Source organism: Coregonus lavaretus, assembly GCF_964263955.1.
Source record: "Coregonus lavaretus genome assembly, chromosome: 36".
Classification (NCBI taxonomy): Eukaryota; Metazoa; Chordata; class Actinopteri; order Salmoniformes; family Salmonidae; genus Coregonus; species Coregonus lavaretus.
In genome coordinates, this window is record NC_140023.1 from 31,095,923 (window position 1) to 31,116,858 (window position 20,936).

Below are 20,936 nucleotides of genomic sequence, written 5' to 3' on the forward strand. Positions count from 1 at the left end.
TTATTTTGACCTGTTGTAATTTTCTGCAAATAAATGCTCTAAATGACAATATTTTTATTTAGAATTTGGGAAAATGCATTAGTCCCTAATCTATGGATTTCACATGACTGGGAATACAGATATGCATATGTTTGTCACATATACCTTAAAATAAATGGGCCTCACAATCTCGTCACAGTATTTCTGTGCATTCAAATTGCCATCGATAAAATGCAATTGTGTTCCTTGTTCGTAGCTTATGCCTGCCCATACCATAACCCCACCGCCACCATGGGGCACTCTGTTCACAAAGTTGACATCAGCAAACTGCTCAGCCACATGACGCCATACACGTGGTCTGCGGTTGTGAGGCCGGTTGGACATACTATCAAATTCTCTAAAGCAATGTTAGAGGCGGCTTATGATAGAGAAAGGAACATTCAATTCTCTGGCAATATCTCTGGTGGACGTTCCTGCCGTCAGCATGCCAATTGCACAATCCCTCAAAACTTAAGACATCTGTTGCATTGTGTTGTGTGACAAAACTGCACATTTTAGAGTGCACTTTTATTGTCCGCTGCACAAGGTGCACCTGTGTAATTATCATGCTGTTTAATCAGCTTCTTGATATGCCATATCTGTCAGGTGGATGGATTATCTTGGCAAAGGAGAAATTCTCACTAACAGGGATGTAAACAAATTTGTGCACAACATTTGAGAGAAATACGCTTTTTGTGCATATGGAACAGTTCTGGGATCTTTTATTTCAGCTCATCAATCATGGGACCAATACTTTACATGTTGTGTTTATATTTTTGTTCAGTGTAAATAGCCTACCTACAACTGGTAAAAAGTTGTCATTATGTGCGTGCATGCTCCTCTGTCTCTGTGACACAGCTGCCTGCTGCAGCACTCTCTCAATACACACACACCCCTCCGGCCCTCCCCAACCCCACAACTCACTCACTCAGTAACAGCCTGCTCACTACCTGATAGTCAGCAGCAGCAGGTCACAGTGAAATAGATGTTGTTGTTTTTTAAAGAGAGAAATGCCATAGCGGCCGCAGTGCAATTTAGAAAAAGGCCAAAAACCTGCATGACCAATACATTTTCACCAGTGACATCGTTTTCAAAGTAGCACAATTTTGCTGAAAAACTGTGGACATGGCAACCCTGACTGATTTTTTTACGAGCATGTCAAAAATATTTTATATTTTTTCCATCTTTGTAACATTTCAGAAACTTTTTGTCCAAAAATGGGGGTGCCACAGGGTTCAAATCTCGGGCCGACTCTATTCTCTGTGTATATCAATGATGTCGCTCTTGCTGCTGGTGACTCTCAGATCCAACTCTACGCAGACGACACCATTTTGTATACATCTGGCCCTTCATTGGACACTGTGTTAACAAACCTCCAAACGAGCTTTAATGCCGTACAACAGTCCTTCCGTAGAATCACTACTCTCGGCGGGTCTGACTTAGAATATGTGGACAACTACAAATACCTAGGTGTCTGGTTAGACCGTAAACTCTCCTTCCAGACTCACATTAAGCATCTCCAATCCAAAGTTAAATCTAGAATCGGCTTCCTATTTCGCAACACAGCCTCCTTCACTCATGCTGCCAAACATGCCCTCGTAAAACTGACTATCCTACCGATCCTTGACTTTGGCGATGTCATTTACAAAATAGCCTCCAACACTCTACTCAGCACATTGGATGTAGTCTATCACAGTGCCATCCGTTTTGTCACCAAAGCCCCATATACTACCCACCATTGTGACCTGTACACTCTCATTGGCTGGCCCTCACTACATATTCGTCGCCAAACCCACTGGCTCCAGGTCATCTATAAATCACTTCTAGGCAAATCCCTGCCTTATCTTAGCTCATTGGTCACCATAGCAACACCCACCCGTAGTATGCGCTCCAGCAGGTATATCTCACTGGTCATCCCCAAAGCCAACACCTCCTTTGGCCGCCATTCCTTCCAGTTCTCTGCTGCCAATGACTGGAACGAACTGCAAAAATCTCTGAAGCTGGAGACTCTTATCGCCCTCACTAACTTTAAGCATCAGTTTTCAGAGCAGCTTACTGATCACTGCACCTGTACACAGCCCATCTGTAATTAGCCCACCCAACTACCTCATCCCCATATTGTTATTTATTTTTGCTCATTTGCACCCCAGTATCTCTTTTTGCACATCATCTTCTGCACATCTATCACTCCAGTGTTAATACTATATTGTAATTATTTTGCACTATGGCCTATTTATTGCCTTACCTCCATAACTTACTACATTTGCACACACTGTATATAGATTTTATATTGTGTTATTGACTGTATGTTTTGTTTATCCCATGTTTAACTCTGTGTTGTTGTTGTTTTTATCGCACTGCTTTGCTTTATCTTGGCCAGGTCGCAGTTGTAAATGAGAACTTGTTCTCAACTGGCCTACCTGGTTAAATAAAGGTGAAATAAAAATAAATAAATAAATAAAAATGATGCAGAAAAATCCATGTTTTTGTCACTTCTAGATCTGACTACTGCAATGCTCTACTCTCCAGCTACCCATATAAAGCACTAAATAAACTTCAGTTAGTGCTCAATACGGCTGCTAGGATCTTGACTAGAACCCCCCAAAAGGCTAGGGCTGATTTCAAGGTTTTACTGCTAACCTACAAAGGGTTACATGGACTTGCTCCTACCTATCTTTCCAATTTGGTTCTGCCGTACATACTGTACTGTACATGTACGCTACGGTCACAAGACGCAGGGCTCCTTATTGTCCCTAGAATTTCTGAGCAAACAGCTGGAGGCAGGGCTTTCTCCTATAGAGCTAAATGTTTATGGCATGGTCTGCCTATCCATGTGAGAGACGAAAACTCGGTCTCGACCTTTAAGTCTTTACTGATGACTCATCTCTTCAGTAGGTCCTATGATTGAGTGTGGCTTGGCTCGGAGGCAGCAGGAGGAGGAGGAGGTCGTCGGGTAAGCTTGGCTTTATACATAGCTTTGGCTTTGTCGAGTAAGGCTTAAAACTATGTATTTTGATTGTAGTTAGGTATTGTAGGTAGGTATCGTGGGTTGTTGTAGGTAGTTATTGTATGTAATTATTGTAGGTTAAGTATTGTATTCGGCGGTGCCGGGTGTAGCACGAAGCTAGCTAGCTAGCTAACTCACCACCTGGACTAGCTGGCGAGTAGCTATTAGCAACGGTTTAGTTGTTTCACGCCTGAGAGTGCCTATAATTACGCCAGCTGGCTGCCTACAATAATTAACCTACCATTCAGCTGTGTTCTAACCTCATTGTCTGAACCGTTAACGTTAGGTAGCAAGTGGCTACTGTGCTTGAAAATTAGCAAGCTTGTTGCAACCTGGATAGCTACTTGTAAACAATAGCTGGAACGACCGAGCGAACAGACGCGAACTGGCTGAGTCAATTCAGTGGCTAGCTTTGCACTTGGCTAGCTAACAGTAGCTGCTAGGGGTAAGTCATAACCTACACTTGTGTATTTTTTTTTTTACATATTGATAGCCCGAGTCGCTCAAGGAATTCGGGACATGGGTGACTAGTTAACGTTAGTTTGGCTCTCTCTGTGTATTCGTGCCGTGAAAGGAGAGGTTCTTCTTTGTCTGAAAGCAATGGCTAGCTAGTTTGCTAACTATTCTAGCTAGCTAACTAACTAGTTATTAGCAACGGTATAGTTGTTTCACGCCTGAGAGTGCCTGTAATTACGCCAGCTGGCTGCCTACAATAATCACATACAATAATTGCCTACCATTCAGCTGTTTTCTAACCTCATTGTCTGAACCGTTAACGTTAGGTACCAAGTGGCTACTGTGCTTGAAAATTAGCAAGCTTGTTGCAACCTGGATAGCTACTTGTAAACAATAGCTGGAACGACCGAGCGAACAGACGCAAACTGGCTGAGTCAATTCAGTGGCTAGCTTTGCACTTGGCTAGCTAACAGTAGCTGCTAGGGGTAAGTCATAACCTACACTTGTGTTTTTTTTTTTTTACATATTGATAGCCCGAGTCGCTCAAGGAATTCGGGACATGGGTGACTAGTTAACGTTAGTTTGGCTCTCTCTGTGTATTCGTGCCGTGAAAGGAGAGGTTCTTCTTTGTCTGAAAGCAATGGCTAGCTAGTTTGCTAACTATTCTAGCTAGCTAACTAACTAGTTATTAGCAACGGTATAGTTGTTTCACGCCTGAGAGTGCCTGTAATTACGCCAGCTGGCTGCCTACAATAATCACATACAATAATTGCCTACCATTCAGCTGTTTTCTAACCTCATTGTCTGAACCGTTAACGTTAGGTAGCAAGTGGCTACTGTGCTTGAAAATTAGCAAGCTTGTTGCAACCTGGATAGCTACTTGTAAACAATAGCTGGAACGACTGAGCGAACAGACGCGAACTGGCTGAGTCAATTCAGTGGCTAGCTTTGCACTTGGCTAGCTAATAGTAGCTGCTAGGGGTAAGTCATAACCTACACTTGTGTTTTTTTTTTTTTACATATTGATAGCCCGAGTCGCTCAAGGAATTCGGGACATGGGTGACTAGCTAACGTTAGTTTGGCTCTCTCTGTGTGTTCGTGCCATGTGTTATGACGAGGTGCCCGGACGTTTTTCACGGAATAATACTGCACCTAGTTAGCTAGCTGAATAAACTAGGTTAGTCTATTCCTAGAAAACATTGAACCGCTTTAGTTTACAACAATTATAGTTTCTGAGGTGGAAGTTGGGAGACTTATATTTGGGAGTTGTGGCTCTCTTCTTTCCCAGATGTTTAGTTCATTTTATTCCGATCTCCTCTGCATTATTGTAGCCATCTGCTGCAGCCTGTCAACTATGCCTCTGCCTATCCCTGTTCTCTCCTCTCCGCACAGGCTACACAAACGCCTCACACCGCGTGGCTGCTGCTTCTCTAACCTGGTGGTCCCTGCACGCACGACCCATGTGGAGTTCCAGGTCTCAGGCAGCCTCTGGAACTGCCGTTCTGCTGCCAACAAGGCAGACTACATCCCAGCCTATGCTACCCTCCAGTCCCTCGACTTCTTGGCGCTGACGGAAACATGGATTACCACTGAAAACACTGCTACTCCTGCTGCTCTCTCCTCGTCTGACCATGTGTTCTCGCATATCCCGAGAGCATCTGGTCAGCGGGGTGGTGGCACAGGAATCCTCATCTCTCCCAAGTGGACATTCTCAATTTTTCCCCTGACCCACCTGTCTATCTCCTCATTTGAATTCCATGCTGTCACAGTCACTAGCCCATTTAAGCTTAATATCCTTGTCATCTATCGCCCTCCAGGTTCCCTTGGAGAGTTCATCAATGAGCTTGACGCCTTGATAACTTCCTTTCCTGAGGATGGCTCACCCCTCACAGTTCTGGGGGATTTCAACCTCCCTACGTCTACATTTGACTCATTTCTCTCTGCCTCCTTCTTTCCACTCCTCTCCTCTTTTGACCTCACCCTCTCACCATCCCCCCCTACTCACAAGGCAGGCAATATGCTTGACCTCATCTTTACTAGATGCTGTTCTTCTACTAATCTCACTGCAACTCCCCTCCAAGTCTCCGACCACTACTTTGTATCCTTTTCTCTCTCCCTCTCCTCCAACACTACTCACTCTGCCCCTACACAGATGGTAATGCGCCGTCGCAACCTTCGCTCTCTCTCTCCCGCTACTCTCTCCTCTTCCATCCTATCATCTCTTCCCTCTGCTCAATCCTTCTCCCTCCAATCTCCTGATTCTGCCTCCTCAACCCTCCTCTCCTCCCTTTCTGCATCCTTTGACTCTCTATGTCCCCTATCCCCCCGGCCGGCTCGGTCCTCCCCTCCAGCTTCGTGGTTTGATGACTCATTGCGAGCTCACAGAACAGAGCTCCGGGCAGCTGAGCGGAAATGGAAGAACTCCCTGCAGACCTGGCATCTTTTCACTCCCTCCTCTCTACATTTTCTTCCTGTTTCTGCTGCTAAGGCCACTTTCTACCGCTCTAAATTCCAAGCATCCGCCTCTAACCCTAGGAAGCTCTTTGCCACATTCTCCTCCCTGCTGAATCCCCCCCCCCCTCCCTCCTCCCTCTCTGTGGATGACTTCGTCAACCATTTTGAAAAGAAGGTTGACGACATCCGATCCTCGTTTGTTAAGTCAAATGACACTGCTGGTCCTGCTCACACTGCCCTACCCTATGCTTTGACTTCTTTCTCCCCTCTCTCTCCGATAAAATCTTGCGACTTGTGACGGCAGGCCGCCCAACAACCTGCCCGCTTGACCCTATCCCCTCCTCTCTTCTCCAGACCATCTCCGGTGACCTTCTCCCTTACCTCACCTCGCTGATCAACTCATCCTTGACCGCTGGCTATGTCCCTTCCGTCTTCAAGAGAGCGAGAGTTGCACCCCTTCTCAAAAAACCAAAACTCGATCCCTCTGATGTCGACAACTACAGACCAGTATCCCTTCTTTCTTTTCTCTCCAAAACTATTGAGCGTGCCGTCTTTAGCCAACTCTCTTGCTATCTCTCTCAGAATGACCTTCTTGATCCAAACCAGTCAGGTTTCAAGACTGGTCATTCAACTGAGACTGCTCTTCTCTGTGTCACAGAGGCTCTCCGCACTGCTAAAGCTAACTCTCTCTCCTCTGCTCTTGTCCTTCTAGACCTGTCTGCTGCCTTTGATACTGTGAACCATCAGATCCTCCTCTCCACCCTCTCCGAGCTGGGCATCTCCGGCGCGGCTCACTCTTGGATTGCGTCCTACCTGACCGGTCGCTCCTACCAAGTGGCGTGGCGAGAATCTGTCTCCGCACCACGTGCTCTCACCACTGGTGTCCCCCAGGGCTCAGTTCTAGGCCCTCTCCTATTCTCGCTATACACCAAGTCACTTGGCTCTGTCATATCCTCACATGGCCTCTCCTATCATTGCTACGCTGACGACACACAACTAATCTTCTCCTTTCCCCCTTCTGATAACCAGGTGGCGAATTGCATCTCTGCATGTCTGGCAGACATATCAGTATGGATGACGGATCACCACCTCAAGCTGAACCTCGGCAAGACGGAGCTGCTCTTCCTCCCGGGGAAGGACTGCCCGTTCCATGATCTCGCCATCACGGTTGACAACTCCATTGTGTCCTCCTCCCAGAGTGCGAAGAGCCTTGGCGTGACCCTGGACAACACCCTGTCGTTCTCCGCTAACATCAAGGCGGTGACCCGATCCTGTAGGTTCATGCTCTACAACATTCGGAGAGTACGACCCTGCCTTACACAGGAAGCGGCACAAGTCCTAATCCAGGCACTTGTCATCTCCCGTCTGGATTACTGCAACTCGCTGTTGGCTGGGCTCCCTGCCTGTGCCATTAAACCCCTACAACTCATCCAGAATGCCGCAGCCCGTCTGGTGTTCAACCTTCCCAAGTTCTCTCACGTCACCCCGCTCCTCCGCACACTCCACTGGCTTCCAGTTGAAGCTCGCATCTGCTACAAGACCATGGTGCTTGCCTACGGAGCTGTGAGGGGAACGGCACCTCCGTACCTTCAGGCTCTGGTCAGTCCCTACACCCAAACGAGGGCACTGCGTTCATCCACCTCTGGCCTGCTGGCTCCCCTACCTCTGCGGAAGCATAGTTCCCGCTCAGCCCAGTCAAAACTGTTCGCTGCTCTGGCACCCCAATGGTGGAACAAGCTCCCTCACAACGCCAGGACAGCGGAGTCACTCACCACCTTCCGGAGACATTTGAAACCCCACCTCTTTAAGAAATACCTGGGATAGGATAAAGTAATCCTTCTACCCCCCCCTTTACTCCAACCCACCCCCCCCCCCCCCCAAAAAAAAAATTATTACGGGAGCTGAGTCACTGGCTCTACTAGTGCTCTCCCATGCCGTCCCAAGGAGGGGTGCATCACGTCATGCCAGGATTTTTTCGCTATACTCGACTTGAGTGTATTGAGTCACTGATTTTCCTGTCTGGTTTTGCCCCACCCCCTGGCTCGTGCGGTGGGGGAGATCTTCTAAACTCAGCCTTGTCTCATGGTAGTAAGTGGGTGGTCCGTTGATATCCCTGCCTGATTGGCCTTGTCTGGGGGTATTGTCGGACGGGGCCACAGTGTCCCTCGACCCCCCTGTCTCAGTCTTCAGAAGTCTATGCTGCAGTAGTCTATGTGCCGGGGGTAATTCTCCTGTCTTATCTGGTGAACTTAAGTTCTCTCTCTCTCTCTCTCTCAATTCAATTTCAATTTCAATTTAAGGGCTTTATTGGCATGGGAAACGTGTGTTAACATTGCCAAAGCAAGTGAAGTAGATAGTAAACAAAAGTGAAATAAACAATAAATATTAACAGTAAACATTACACTCAGAAGTTTCAAAATAATAAAGACATTTCAAATGTCATATTATGTATATATACAGTGTTGTAACAATGTGCAAATAGTTAAAGTACAAATGGGAAAATAAATAAACATAAATATGGGTTGTATTTACAATGGTGTTTGTTCTTCACTGGTTGCCCTTTTCTTGTGGCAACAGGTCACAAATCTTGCAGCTGTGATGGCACACCGTGGTTTTTCACCAAGTAGATAAGGGAGTTTATCAAAATTGGGTCTCTCTCTCTCTCTCTCTCTCTCTCTCTCTCTCTCTCTCCTCTCTCTCTCTCTCTCTCTCTCTCTCTCTCTCTCTCTCTCTCTCTCTCTCTCTCTCTCTCTCTCTCTCTCTCTCTCTCTCTCTCTCTCTCTCTCTCTCTCTCTCTCTCTCTCTCTCTCTCTCTCTCTCTCTCTCTCTCTCTCTCTCTCTCTCTCTCTCTCTCACCTGTTGCAGGTTCCTGCCTTTCTAGAGAGTTTTTCCTAGCCACCGTGCTGAGTTTCTGTATAAGCACTTTGTGACATCTGGTGATGTAAAAAGGGCTTTATAAATACATTTGATTGATTTAAATACCATTTATTGACATAACATCTATGCGGATTAAATAAACAGCAAATTAACCCTAAACGGCAGTGAGTACACTTACATGGTCAAAGACACACTAAACACCAGTCAGGGTGTCCACAAGAAGGATTGTCCATGTGGAAAGGGTCCAGATGTAAGTTGAGGTGGAGGACAGGAGTTTATAGAGGTTGTCTCAACCTGCCCTCCTGGAAACAACTGAAGAGTTCAGGGGCAGCCTGGGGTCTCCAACCCCAGGCTAGGTCACTGATTGGCTGACTGGGTCAACGGACTCTGTTCCCTGGCAACTTGGTCCCTAACACATAGCTGTGAAGTGGCCTTCTGCAGCAGGATAATAGACTCAGGCTGAGGTTGGAGGTTGGTAACCTACCTCGCTGTAAGAAGTTACAAAGTCCCAGGGCCAGAGAGAGGGTTTGAGAAGTACTCATGGGCAACTTTAGCCTAACTCTAATGACATGGTTAAATATTTGTTGAAGCGGTACACAATTGTACAGTATGCTTCATGTGTGTGTGATGTTAGTGTGATGTTCTGAGAGTTGTGCATGTTTGTACTTACTGGTACGGACACTTCATAAACGTATCCGAAATATGGTGTCCCGACAAAGATAGGGGGTGTGTCCTGGGTATCAATCACATTGATTGTCAAGGTGGCAGAGGATGACATCACCTGTTCCTTCCCATTGTAATTTCCACCACCATCCTGTTACAGAATCAAATATCCCAAATTATACATCCTTATTTTGTGTAATTTAAATTAAAAGATCAGACATGGCTGTGTGGTCCTTTAACCATTATTTATCCAATTTTGTCTTAATTGAGATAAAATCTATCTTTCAAGAAGGACTCGGCACAAGATAGCAGCACAATCAACAGTAGAGATAACAAGGTGGATCATACTGCTGCTGGAAGTCTGTGCCCTACAATTTTTCAGAATTCGCGGGCAGTCCATCTTATTTATGTTGGGGGAAAAGTTGGGGGAAAAGTCGATGTAAAACATTGTTGAATTCAAACGTTCTGCTGACAGGTCCAAGACAGTTTGCGATTCTTTTCTCTTTCCAGATACAGCATAAATTACTGCTAAAGATTCTGCCAACACAGTAAATAGACCGGTAGCTTATGTAAAATATTTGACAGTATGGGTAGGCTACAGTATTGCTGTGCGATAGGAGCACGACATCATTGCCTATTTAATCTCTGAGCGTATACCAAGACAGGACATATAAACCCAATAATCTATTGATAAACTAAATATTTAACAGTAATTTGTCTTTTGCATGCCGTGTCTTGATGCCAATAGTTCCAAATTATACAGTAAATGAAGGGCATTATTGTCATACAGGATATTTATAACGGGAAGCATGTGTATGTATGGCGTGCGCCAAGTTTATTAATCTCAATATTTGTGTACGTGCGCAGACTTCTCAGAAATGGCGCATGCAGAAATGTAGTGTGAAATTTGCGCAATAGTTATAAATGAGGCCCCAGGACACTAGCATGCCTGAATCCTAGATTTAACCACAGTGACATTGGCCAATTGCCTGAATGTGTTTTTATTAGCGGTGTGCTATTGATTTTTCATTTACTTCATGTATATCCTGTTTATCATGAGGATTCAGTACCCCATTCCTTATTATAAGGTGATAAAGAGTGAGCATGTTGTTTGCCAATACATGATATACTGTAGGGTTATCAGTGTTATCAGTGGCAGTCAATGACCATTACCTTGGCCACTACTGTGATGAAGTGTGTCGTCGACCTCTCATAGTCCAGCATCTCCCCGGGCTTGATCCTCAGCACACCACTGTGTCGGTCTATGGCAAACTTACTGGACTGACCATTAGTCTGTCATGGCAGAAAGAAAGGCATCATATTAAAAGCTTAAATACATACCGATGACATCAAACAGCAAAGAGCCTCTCCATCCTGAAACCCCACCATCACCACTCACTCAGGTAAACATGAGCAGACATCTCATGCCAGTAATCAGATAAATACATAACCACTACTCTAAGGACCATGGGAATTTAGACAAAGAGTGTATACAATATATGCATATCTATGTTTGGATATAAAGAGGCCATATGCCCTGAAGAGGGGCAGGCAGGTAAAAAGCTGGTGTGTCCAGATGTGCTTTGCATCAGTGTCACTCTTGCCCAGCTATGCTCTGCTCCTAATAGCACGTCCCCACACAAAGTGCACAACAACATTCCCGCCATCTCCGGCCAAAGCAGCCCTCTAAGCCACCAATACCTCACACAAATTGAACTGTGATTTAATCCCCGGCCGATGAGCCCCATAACTACACACACGTGTTCACATACAGACACGTGCATGTGTGTGTAAACATACACACAGGACTGTTTCGCTAGCACGGACTAGAATATGTTCCGGGATTCATCCGATAACATTGAGGAGTTTACCACATCAGTCACTGGCTTCATTAAGAAGTGCATTGACGACGTCGTCCCCACAGTGACCGTACGTACATATCCCAACCAGAAGCCATGGATTACAGGCAACATCTGCACTGAGCTAAAGGCTAGAGCTGCCGCTTTCAAGGAGCGGGACAATTTTCCGGAAACTTATAAGAAATCCCGCTACGCCCTCTGACGAACCATCAAACAGGCAAAGCTTCAATACAGGACTAAGATCGAATCCTACTACGCCGTGTCTGACGCTCATTGGATGTGTCTGGGCTTGCATACTATCACGGATTACAAAAGGATACCCAGTCACCAGCTGCCCAGTGATGCGAGCCTACCAGATGAGCTAAATGCCTTCTATGCTTACTTCAAGGCAAGCAACACCATAGTGCCCTCCAAGCTCATCACTAAGGTCAGGACCCTGGGACTGAACACCTCCTGCTGCAACTGGATCCTCGACTTCCTGACGGGCCGCCCCCAGGTGGTGAGGGTAGGCAGCAACACATCCGCCATGCTGACCCTCAACATGGGGGCCCCTTAGGGGTGCGTACTTAGTCCCCTCCTGTACTCCCTGTTCAACTACGACTGCATGGCCGCGCACGACTCCAACACCATCATCAAGTTGGTTGATGACACGACTGTGGTAGGCCTAATCAGTGACGACGATGAGACAACAACCTCTCCCTAAACGCCAACAAGACAAAGCATGCCCCCATCCACATTGACAGGGCTGTAGTGGAGCGGGTTGAGAGCTTCAAGTTCCTCGGTGTCCATATCACTAAGGAATTAACATGGTCCACAAATACCAATTAACATGGTCCACAAATACCAATAAAGTTGTGAAGAATGCACGACAATGCGTCTTCCCCCTCAAGAGGCTGAAAAGATTTGGCATGGGCCCTCAGATCCTCAAAAAGTTATACAGCTGCACTGTTGAGAGCATCTTGACTGGCTGCATCACCGCTTGGTATGGCAACTGCTTGGCATCTGACCACAAGGCGCTACAGAGGGTAGTGCGTACGGCCCAGTACATCACTGGGGCCCAGGCTCCCTGCCATCCAGGACCTCTATACCAGGCTGTGTCAGAGGAAGGCCCTAAAAATTGTCAAAGACTCCAGCCACCCAAGTCATAGACTGTTCTCTCTGCTACCGCACTTCAAGTGGTACCGATGCACCAAATCTGGAACCAACAGGAACCTGAACAGCTTCTATCCCCAAGACAAGAGACAGCTAAATATTTAACCAAATGGCTCCCAGGCTATCTGCATTGACCCACTTTTGCATTAACTCTTTTAACTCATCACATATGCTGCTTGCTACTGCTTATTATCGATCCTGTTGCCTAGTCAATTTTCCCATACCTACAGTGCCTTCAGAAAGTATTCACTCCCCTTGACTTTATCCACAGTTTGTTGTGTTACAGCCTGAATTTAAAATGTATTAAATTCCGATGTTTTGTCACTGGCCCACACACATTAACCCATAATGTCAAATAGGAAATATGTTTTTCGAAATTTTTACAAATTAATTAAAAATGAAAAGCTGAAATGTCGTGAGTCAATAAGTATTCAACCCCTTTGTTTTGGCAAACCGAAATAAGTTCAGGAGTAAAAATGTGCTTATCAAGTCACATAATAAATTGCATGGATTCACTCTGTGTGCAATAATAGTGTTGAACATGATTATTTTATGACTAGCTCTTCTCTGTACCCCACACATACAATTATCTGCAAGGTCCGTCAGTCGAGCAGTGAATTTCAAACACAGATTCAACCTCAAAGATCTTCATTGCCTCGCAAAGAAGGGCACCAATTGGTAGATGGGTAAAAAAATAAAAAAGCAGACATTGAATAGCTCTTTGAGCATAGTGAAGTTATTAATTACACTTTGGATGGTGTATTAAAGTTGAATTGCTTTGCCACAAGTTTAATTGCTTTGCCACATGCCGCCTTCTTTTCACTCTGTCAATTTGGTTTGTATTTCGAGTAACTACAATGCTGTTGATCCATCCTCAGTTTTCTCCTATCACAGCCATTAAACTCTGTAACTGTTTTAAAATCATCATTGGCCTCATGGTGAAATCCCTGAGCGGTTTCCTTCCTCTACGACAACTGAGTTAGGAAGGACGCCTTTATCTTTGCAGTGACTGGTTGTGCTGATACACCATCGAAAGTGTAATTAATAACTTCACCATGTTCAAAGCAATATTAAATGTCTGATTTTTTTTACCCATCTACCAATAGGTGCCTTTCTTTACGAGGCATTGTAAAACCTCCATGGTCTTTGTGGTTGAATCTGTGTTTGAAATTCACTGCTCGACTGAGGGCCATTAAAGACAATTGTATGTGTGGGGTACAGAGATGAGGTAGTCATTCAAAAATGATGTTAAACACTATCATTGCACACATAGTGAGTTCATGCAACTTATTATGTTACTTGTTTTCATTATGACTGCCATAGGCCAATGGCCACTGACGTTTGATTTTGTAAATTAAAAAAATTAGCCAAAAAGAAAGCTGTCCTGCTCCTTCCCTGACTTTTCCTAAATGTTTGTATTTTACATTGTTCATTTGTCAGAATTTTGAAATCACAAACAAAAAGGTATCTAGAGCCTTTTTACCTGTTGCTTTCATACCTATTCCCACCAAGACAATGTGCTGTAGGACGTTGGCACCCAGCCAGAAATATACGATGCCAGTCAGCCTGCACAGCCAGGCCATCTCTCTCTCATCACTGAATGAATGACAAATGGATGAATGGGCGATAATTATGCACCTTACTTCACCATTGAATTTAAATTAGGCCTAACTGAATGATAAGGAGGGTGAAGAGGTTGATTTAATTTAGAAAGACAATAGTGTAATGATGAGTTTGTATTATGCCTATCTATCAGTGTCACGTTCGTTTAAGGACGGGTCAGACCAAGGCGCAGTGTGAAATGCGTACATGTTTATTTCACTGATAAGCACACAAACAAAACAAACCAACGACACGTGAAGTCCTAAGGCTAAACACAATACAAGCCTCAACCACGGAACAAGATCCCACAAAAACTGAATGCAAACAGGCTGCCTAAGTATGATCCCCAATCAGAGACAACGAGTGACAGCTGTCTCTGATTGGGAATCACACCCGGCCAAACATAGAAATACAACACCTAGACTGAGAACATAGAAAATACAACATAGAACTCCACACCCTGACTCAACATACTAGAGTCCCATACGTCAGGGTGTGGCAGTACCCCCCTCCCCCCCACAGGTGCGGACTCCGACCACACAAACCTTACATAACAGGGTAGGGTCTGGGTGGGCATTCCGGCTCCTTGCACCAGGCCAGTGGTGCGTGTTGCCAGTCCGGCCCGGCCCCGGCCTGGTGCGTGGAGCAGGAACAGACCGGGCCGGACTGGCAACACGCACCACTGGCTTGGTGCGGGGAGCAGGAATGGGCCAGGCCGGACTGGCGACACGCACCACTGGCCTGTTGCGAGGAACAGGAACAGGCCATACCAGACTGGGAACACGCACCACTGGCTTGGAGCGGGGAACAGGAACGGGCCGGGCCGGACTGGGCACACGCACCACTAATTTGGTGCGAGACGCAGGCACGAGGTGTACCGGACTGGGAACTGACATTAGAGATCTCCGACTGTACCAGTCTTTCACTCTCCGCGCCCAGTCCTCCTCCCGTGAAAACTCCTCCCTGAGCCCCCACGAGTGCAGTGGTCGGGGCTCTTCTCCATCGATCCCCGACCACCCTTTTAGCCCCCCAAACATTTTTCTTGGGGCTGTCTCTCGTGCTTCCTCCTCGGCCGGCGCCTTCTGTGTTGCCGTTGCTCCTCTCTAAACCGGGCCTCCACTGTCTCCTCCCAAGGACGGCGATCCATCCCAGCCTGAATCTCCTCCCATGTCCAGGATCCCTTTCTGTCCAGGATCTCCTCCCATGTCCAGGATGTCTGCTCCTGGGCACGCTGCTTGGTCCATTTTTGGTGGGATCTTCTGTCACGTTTGTTTAAGGACGGGTCAGACCAAGGAGCAGCGTAAAATGCGTACATGTTTATTTTACCGATAAACACACGAACAAAACAACAAACCAGCGACACGTGAAGTCCTAAGGCTAAACACAATACAAGCCTCTAACACGGAACAAGATCCCACAACAACTGAATGCAAACAGGCTGCCTAAGTATGATCCCCAATCAGAGACAACGAGTGACAGCTGTCTCTGATTGGGAATCACACCTGGCCAAACATAGAAATACAACACCTAGACTGAGAACATAGAAAATACAACATAGAACTCCACACCCTGACTCAACATACTAGAGTCCCATACGTCAGGGTGTGACAATCAGCAGCAAATAATTTGACCACACACCTTCTCTTTTACATTTTACTTTGTAAAAAGAAGCTGTTATGGGACTGTTTTATTTGCTACAACTCTTTTACTAATCGAATGTATTGTAAGGGAAACAAAAAAATGCAATGTGTTGCAGTAGGCCTTTAGAATAATGCAAAACATATCCTTGACTCTATCCAACTTGATGAGCGGGAAATATATGATGCCAGTCAGCATGCACAGCCAGCCCATCGAAACTACACCGAAACTAATTTCACACATAATAAGAGTCAGCCTATAGACACGATTACATTGACAATAATCTGGTGAGTAACAATATTAGGCCTATCAGTTGTCAAATTGTACATGAAGACATGGGCGCATCATGTAATTTACAGATGCAGGGAAAGGATCATCACTTTATCAAATCCTCCTTCAGAGTCACTTGCATATTTCTATATAGTATCAGTAAAAGCATATTGTGCAGTTTCTATTACACTTACCATTGTCAAATAACTCTCATAATTCAAGAGGTGTAGCTCTATTTACAAATGTCACTTTTTCCAGGGATATCCCTGCTGTCCATGCATTCAGCACATGACCACTCGCGTGGCACCATTTCTTTGGCTACTAAACAAAAAGTAGTAACATAATAAACTTCGTAAATGATATCATAGGTAGGACTGGTGGAGTTATGTCACACATGCAGCTAACAAAAACATATGGAAATGTCTGCTCTACCCAAAATTACAACCAAATAATTGCAGCATTACCGCAAAAATGGAAGAGGAAAGTGGAAAGGGGAAAAAGGAAGGAACTTCTCTGTTGGCCCTGCATTAAAGAACATAATTGGTTAAAGAAAATTCGGATAAATAAAAAAGTATACCAGTTTAATTTAAGGGCCAAAGGATTGACAGCCGTCCCATATAGATTGCAAAATAGTTGGGAAGAGATTTTTGACGTACCGATTACATAGCATACTGTTTATGAACTGATACGCAAAACGACGCCGGATTCAAAACTTATAATTTTTCAATTTAAATTATTCTACAAAATTCTTGCTACCAATATAATGTTATTTATATGGAGGATACAATCTTCCCAGCTCTGCAGATTTTGGTACTGTCCATTTGTAGCTTGTTTTTGGACTCAGGTCCATGAATGGCTAAAGGATTGCAATATTTACCTGGAGCTAACCCTGCAGATAGCACTACTGGGTGATCTGAAAAATCACAGTCAATCGATCAATAATATAATAATACTTTTAGCAAAAATGTTTATTTTCAATTTACAATCTGTAGAAACAATGAGAATAGAAGGGTTCAGAACTTTTGTAAAACATCACAGTACAGTTTAACAATATATTGCAAATAGAAATCCAATATGGATGGTGTTAAGTGATAGATGGGTGGTGTTGAATGGAGTTGAAGGATGGGACTAATAACAACTAACAACAACATGATAACTAATGTAAAGCATACTGTGTCCATAATAAGTATATAGGTTATAGGTTGAGAGCTTTGTGAAAGAGCACAGTTAGAAAGAAATGGCATATAGAAGCAAACTGGATGGACATTATGAAAATGATCGGAGAGGTTGAGGGTAGAGGAAGTTTAGGAGTAAAAACAAACAAAATGAATTATTGTAAAATTGACTGTGTCAATAAAATATGTATAGTATGTATAAACTGGAAGTAGGCTTGCCATAACAAAGGGGTAGAATACTTACTGACTCAAGACATTTCAGATTTACATTTTTTATTAATTTGTAAGCATTTTGAAAAACATAATGCCACTTTGACATTAGGGGGTATTGTGTGTAGGCCAGTGACACAAAATCTAAATGTAATCCATTTTAAATTCAGGCTGTAACACAACAAAATGTGGAAGAAGTCAAGGGGTGTGAATACTTTCTGAAGGCACTGTATGTTTGGGACAAATCCAAAAGAACACATTACTGAGTACCACTCTCCATATTTTCAAGCATAGTGGCGGCTGCATCATGTTATGGGTACACTTGTAATTGTTAAGGACTGGGGAGTTTTTCAGGATAGAAAATAACCAGAATGGACCTAAACACAGGCAGTCCTAGGGGAAAACCTAGTTCAGTCTGCTTTCCACCAGACACTGGGAGATGAATTCACCTTTCAGCAGGACAATAACCTAAAACACAAGGCCAAATCTACACTGGAGTTGCTTACCAAGAAGACAGTGAATGGTCCTGAGTGGTCGAGTTACAGTTTTGATTTAAATCTACTTTAAAATCAATGGCAAGACCAGACAATGGTTGTCTAGCAATGATTAACAACCAATTTGATAGAGCTTGAATAATTTTGAAAGGAATAATGGGCAAATGTTGCCCAATCCAGGTGTGGAAAGCTCTTAGAGATTTACCTAGAAATACTCACACAAGTAATCCCTGCCAAAGGTGCTTCTACAAAGTATTGATTCAGGGGTGTGAATATTTATGTAAATTATATATTTCTGTATTTCATTTTCAATACATTTGTAAAATTTCTAAAAACATGTTTTTCATTACGGGCATTGCCATTGGCTGCATGGAGTTGCATTAAGATAAATCCCATGCAGCCTTGTTTAAAAGTTCAAACACTGGAATGTGAGATGTAATCTACACCTCGATTAGGCTGATAGAAATCATAATTATTTTGTTTAATTATTTTTTATTTGAGCGTAGTTATTTATATATAGCCTACACTTTCTCGTTCTGAACTTCTAACGCGAGTGGGATGGGTGTGGCTTCCTGACAATGATCAAGAGCAGCTGATCACCGATTTGACAGCTCCAACACAGTAACACCCCTGACACCGACAAAACATCAGCTATGCGGGAGTCGGCTATGGCCGGTTAACACTTGATTTGATTTAATCTAGGCCTTAGTGCAGACCTGCGGTGACCTCTGGGTGGGGACTGGTTGGGGGCTTATCCTAGCCAGATGTTACAGTACCTGTAGATAGAAGGTGACCGAGCCTCCAGAGCCTGTATCCCGATCCACAGCCAGCACTTTGTAGATACTACTCCCAGATTCAGAGTTCTGGGATAAGCAGAAAAAAACACAAGGTAGTAATGTAGGGCATGACATGTAGGGCAAATTGAATAGGCCAGAGTAGAATGATCGCTGTTTTGGTTTAACTTCATTTGGGGGAAAACCTTGTCCACTGGTTACATTTTCTCTAGGTTTTTGCAGTTTTCATGTGCACTGACACCCATTCAAATCAATAGACAATTTGTTTCTCTTTCATAGCAAATCAATGTTAATGACCATGAACATTACAATGAGCCATTGGTCGATATAATGTAATTATTTCTAGTTGGACCTGACGCAATAGGGAAGAAGTGACGTCTGGTCATCAGCTAAGACAGCTATACTTTCTAAAGCCCATGGATGTTTTGCCTGTTAGCTAATATAAGGAAAGTATAGCATCGACGGTTCTGATTTTTTAAAATATATGTTATTGCCTTCATTTTTTATAAATTACATTATATTAGCCAACAGAAAAAACATATATGTTTTCTATAATGAGAGCTGTACCAGGCCTGGACTTCCTATTCTGCTCCCTATAAGCCCTGCTGAAAGAAAACAGCATAGACCAGCATAGATTTCAAGCTGGTCCATGCTGGTATGACCAGCATGGTCTAGCAGGTCTGACCAGCATGGTCTAGCTGGTTATGCTGGTTGACCAGCATGTTCTGCTGGTCAAGCTTGTCTAGCTGGTTAGGCTGGCCAACTAGCTGGTCAAGATGGTGATGCTGGTGACCAGCTCATGCTGGTGATTCTGGTGAACAGCTTTTGCTGGTATGCTGGTGATGCTGGTATGCTGGTGACCAAGCTGGTCCATGCCGGTCTATGCTGGTCCAGCATGGTCTAGCTGGCCAAGCTGGTCTGCAAAACCACACCCATCATTATCATATTTCCCAGCATGCTCTATTGCAGTTAGATTTGTAGAGTTGTTTGTTTCAATATCTTTTTTGTTTGTTGTGTTTTTGCATGTACATTGATTAATTAATTAATCTTCTGCTACACAAAGATAAATAACATACATTTTTCTAAACTAATCCAATCTGTTAGTTGGACCCGTTACCCATTACAATTGTTGGATAACCCCACTGGCTGGATTCCAATAGAAATTAAACATCACTTTTCAAGCCAGCATAATATGACTTTATGCTGGTCACCAGCAAAAACACAGTGAAGGCTGGTCACCAGCATGGTCTATGCAGTTTTTTTCAGCAGGGGAGATCTTGTCTTTCACTACAGTATAACCCAAAAACCTGGACATCATGTCCAGTACAGTACAGCTGTGCCAATTGCACTTTCGGAAGTATTGCATACCGACTGTTGAGAATTAAAACATTTTTTATATGAAGACCACAATGTTTTACCTCTGGAACATCCAAAAGAGAGGGCAGGTTTTTGAACACTGGTCGTTCATCATTGGCATCCATGACAAACACTGTGACCTTTTCAGTAACCTGCAATAAGAGAGGAGGCAACAGGGAATTCAATGACATATTTTTGATGAATGACAGATAATTCATAGTGTCTATAATTATTATATTTTTTTACTATATTTTATTCGGTTTACGTATAAAAACCAAGTATAACTGAGTATGCTTACCTTATTTCGGCCATCTGTGATACTGACAAGAACTTCAATAGAATCTAAAATCTTTGGTGGCAGAGGAAATAATGTCCCTCAAAATACAGTAGTTGATGTCAAAATTTCAAGACTTTGAGGCCACTGAATGTGAATGAAAGCTACATCAGACAAGGATAAATATTATACTCATGTATAATATATTTAATCTGAACCAATCAGAAAACATTCAAACTGTGTGTGCTATATGTTGATGTGAGGTGTACCTCTCTGTCCAGTTCTTCCACCAGAGTTATGTTTCCAGACTTGGGCTCCACTCTGAAGTATTCTTTGGCACCAGGTTCAAAGTTCAACCCATACCTCACCTCTTGTCCTTCCGGGTCGGTGCCATTGAGAGCATAGATCTGTGTGCCTGAGGAGCAAATTCATAAAATTTTCACAATACGCTACATTCTCACTGTAAGCTGTGGTTGAATTTTTTGTTGTTGACAGAAACATTTGGGGAATTGGATAGGTTTGTTTTGGTAGATAAAGTCTTAGGCAGAGGCAGGGAGGAAGGGGGGAAGGTCCTCAGTATTTTGGAGAAAAGTCTGAAACAATAATTGTCAACCCAGTAAAAGCATGTCATTGGCTC

At 44.0% G+C, this 20,936-nt stretch overlaps 1 protein-coding gene across 1 annotated transcript in view; it reads right to left on the minus strand.

The window, feature by feature from the left end:
• LOC311110742 (cadherin-related family member 1a-like) overlaps positions 1–20,936 on the minus strand; it is a gene marked incomplete at both ends in the record, with an annotated part of 205,737 nt that overhangs the window by 159,730 nt on the left and 25,071 nt on the right. The window contains 6 exons of the mRNA XM_084153300.1: positions 9,483–9,626; positions 10,649–10,765; positions 18,652–18,738; positions 20,088–20,177; positions 20,324–20,374; positions 20,569–20,714. Coding sequence (XP_084009426.1) covers positions 9,483–9,626; positions 10,649–10,765; positions 18,652–18,738; positions 20,088–20,177; positions 20,324–20,374; positions 20,569–20,714 — 635 coding nt within the window. The remainder of the gene's footprint in view (positions 1–9,482; positions 9,627–10,648; positions 10,766–18,651; positions 18,739–20,087; positions 20,178–20,323; positions 20,375–20,568; positions 20,715–20,936) is intronic.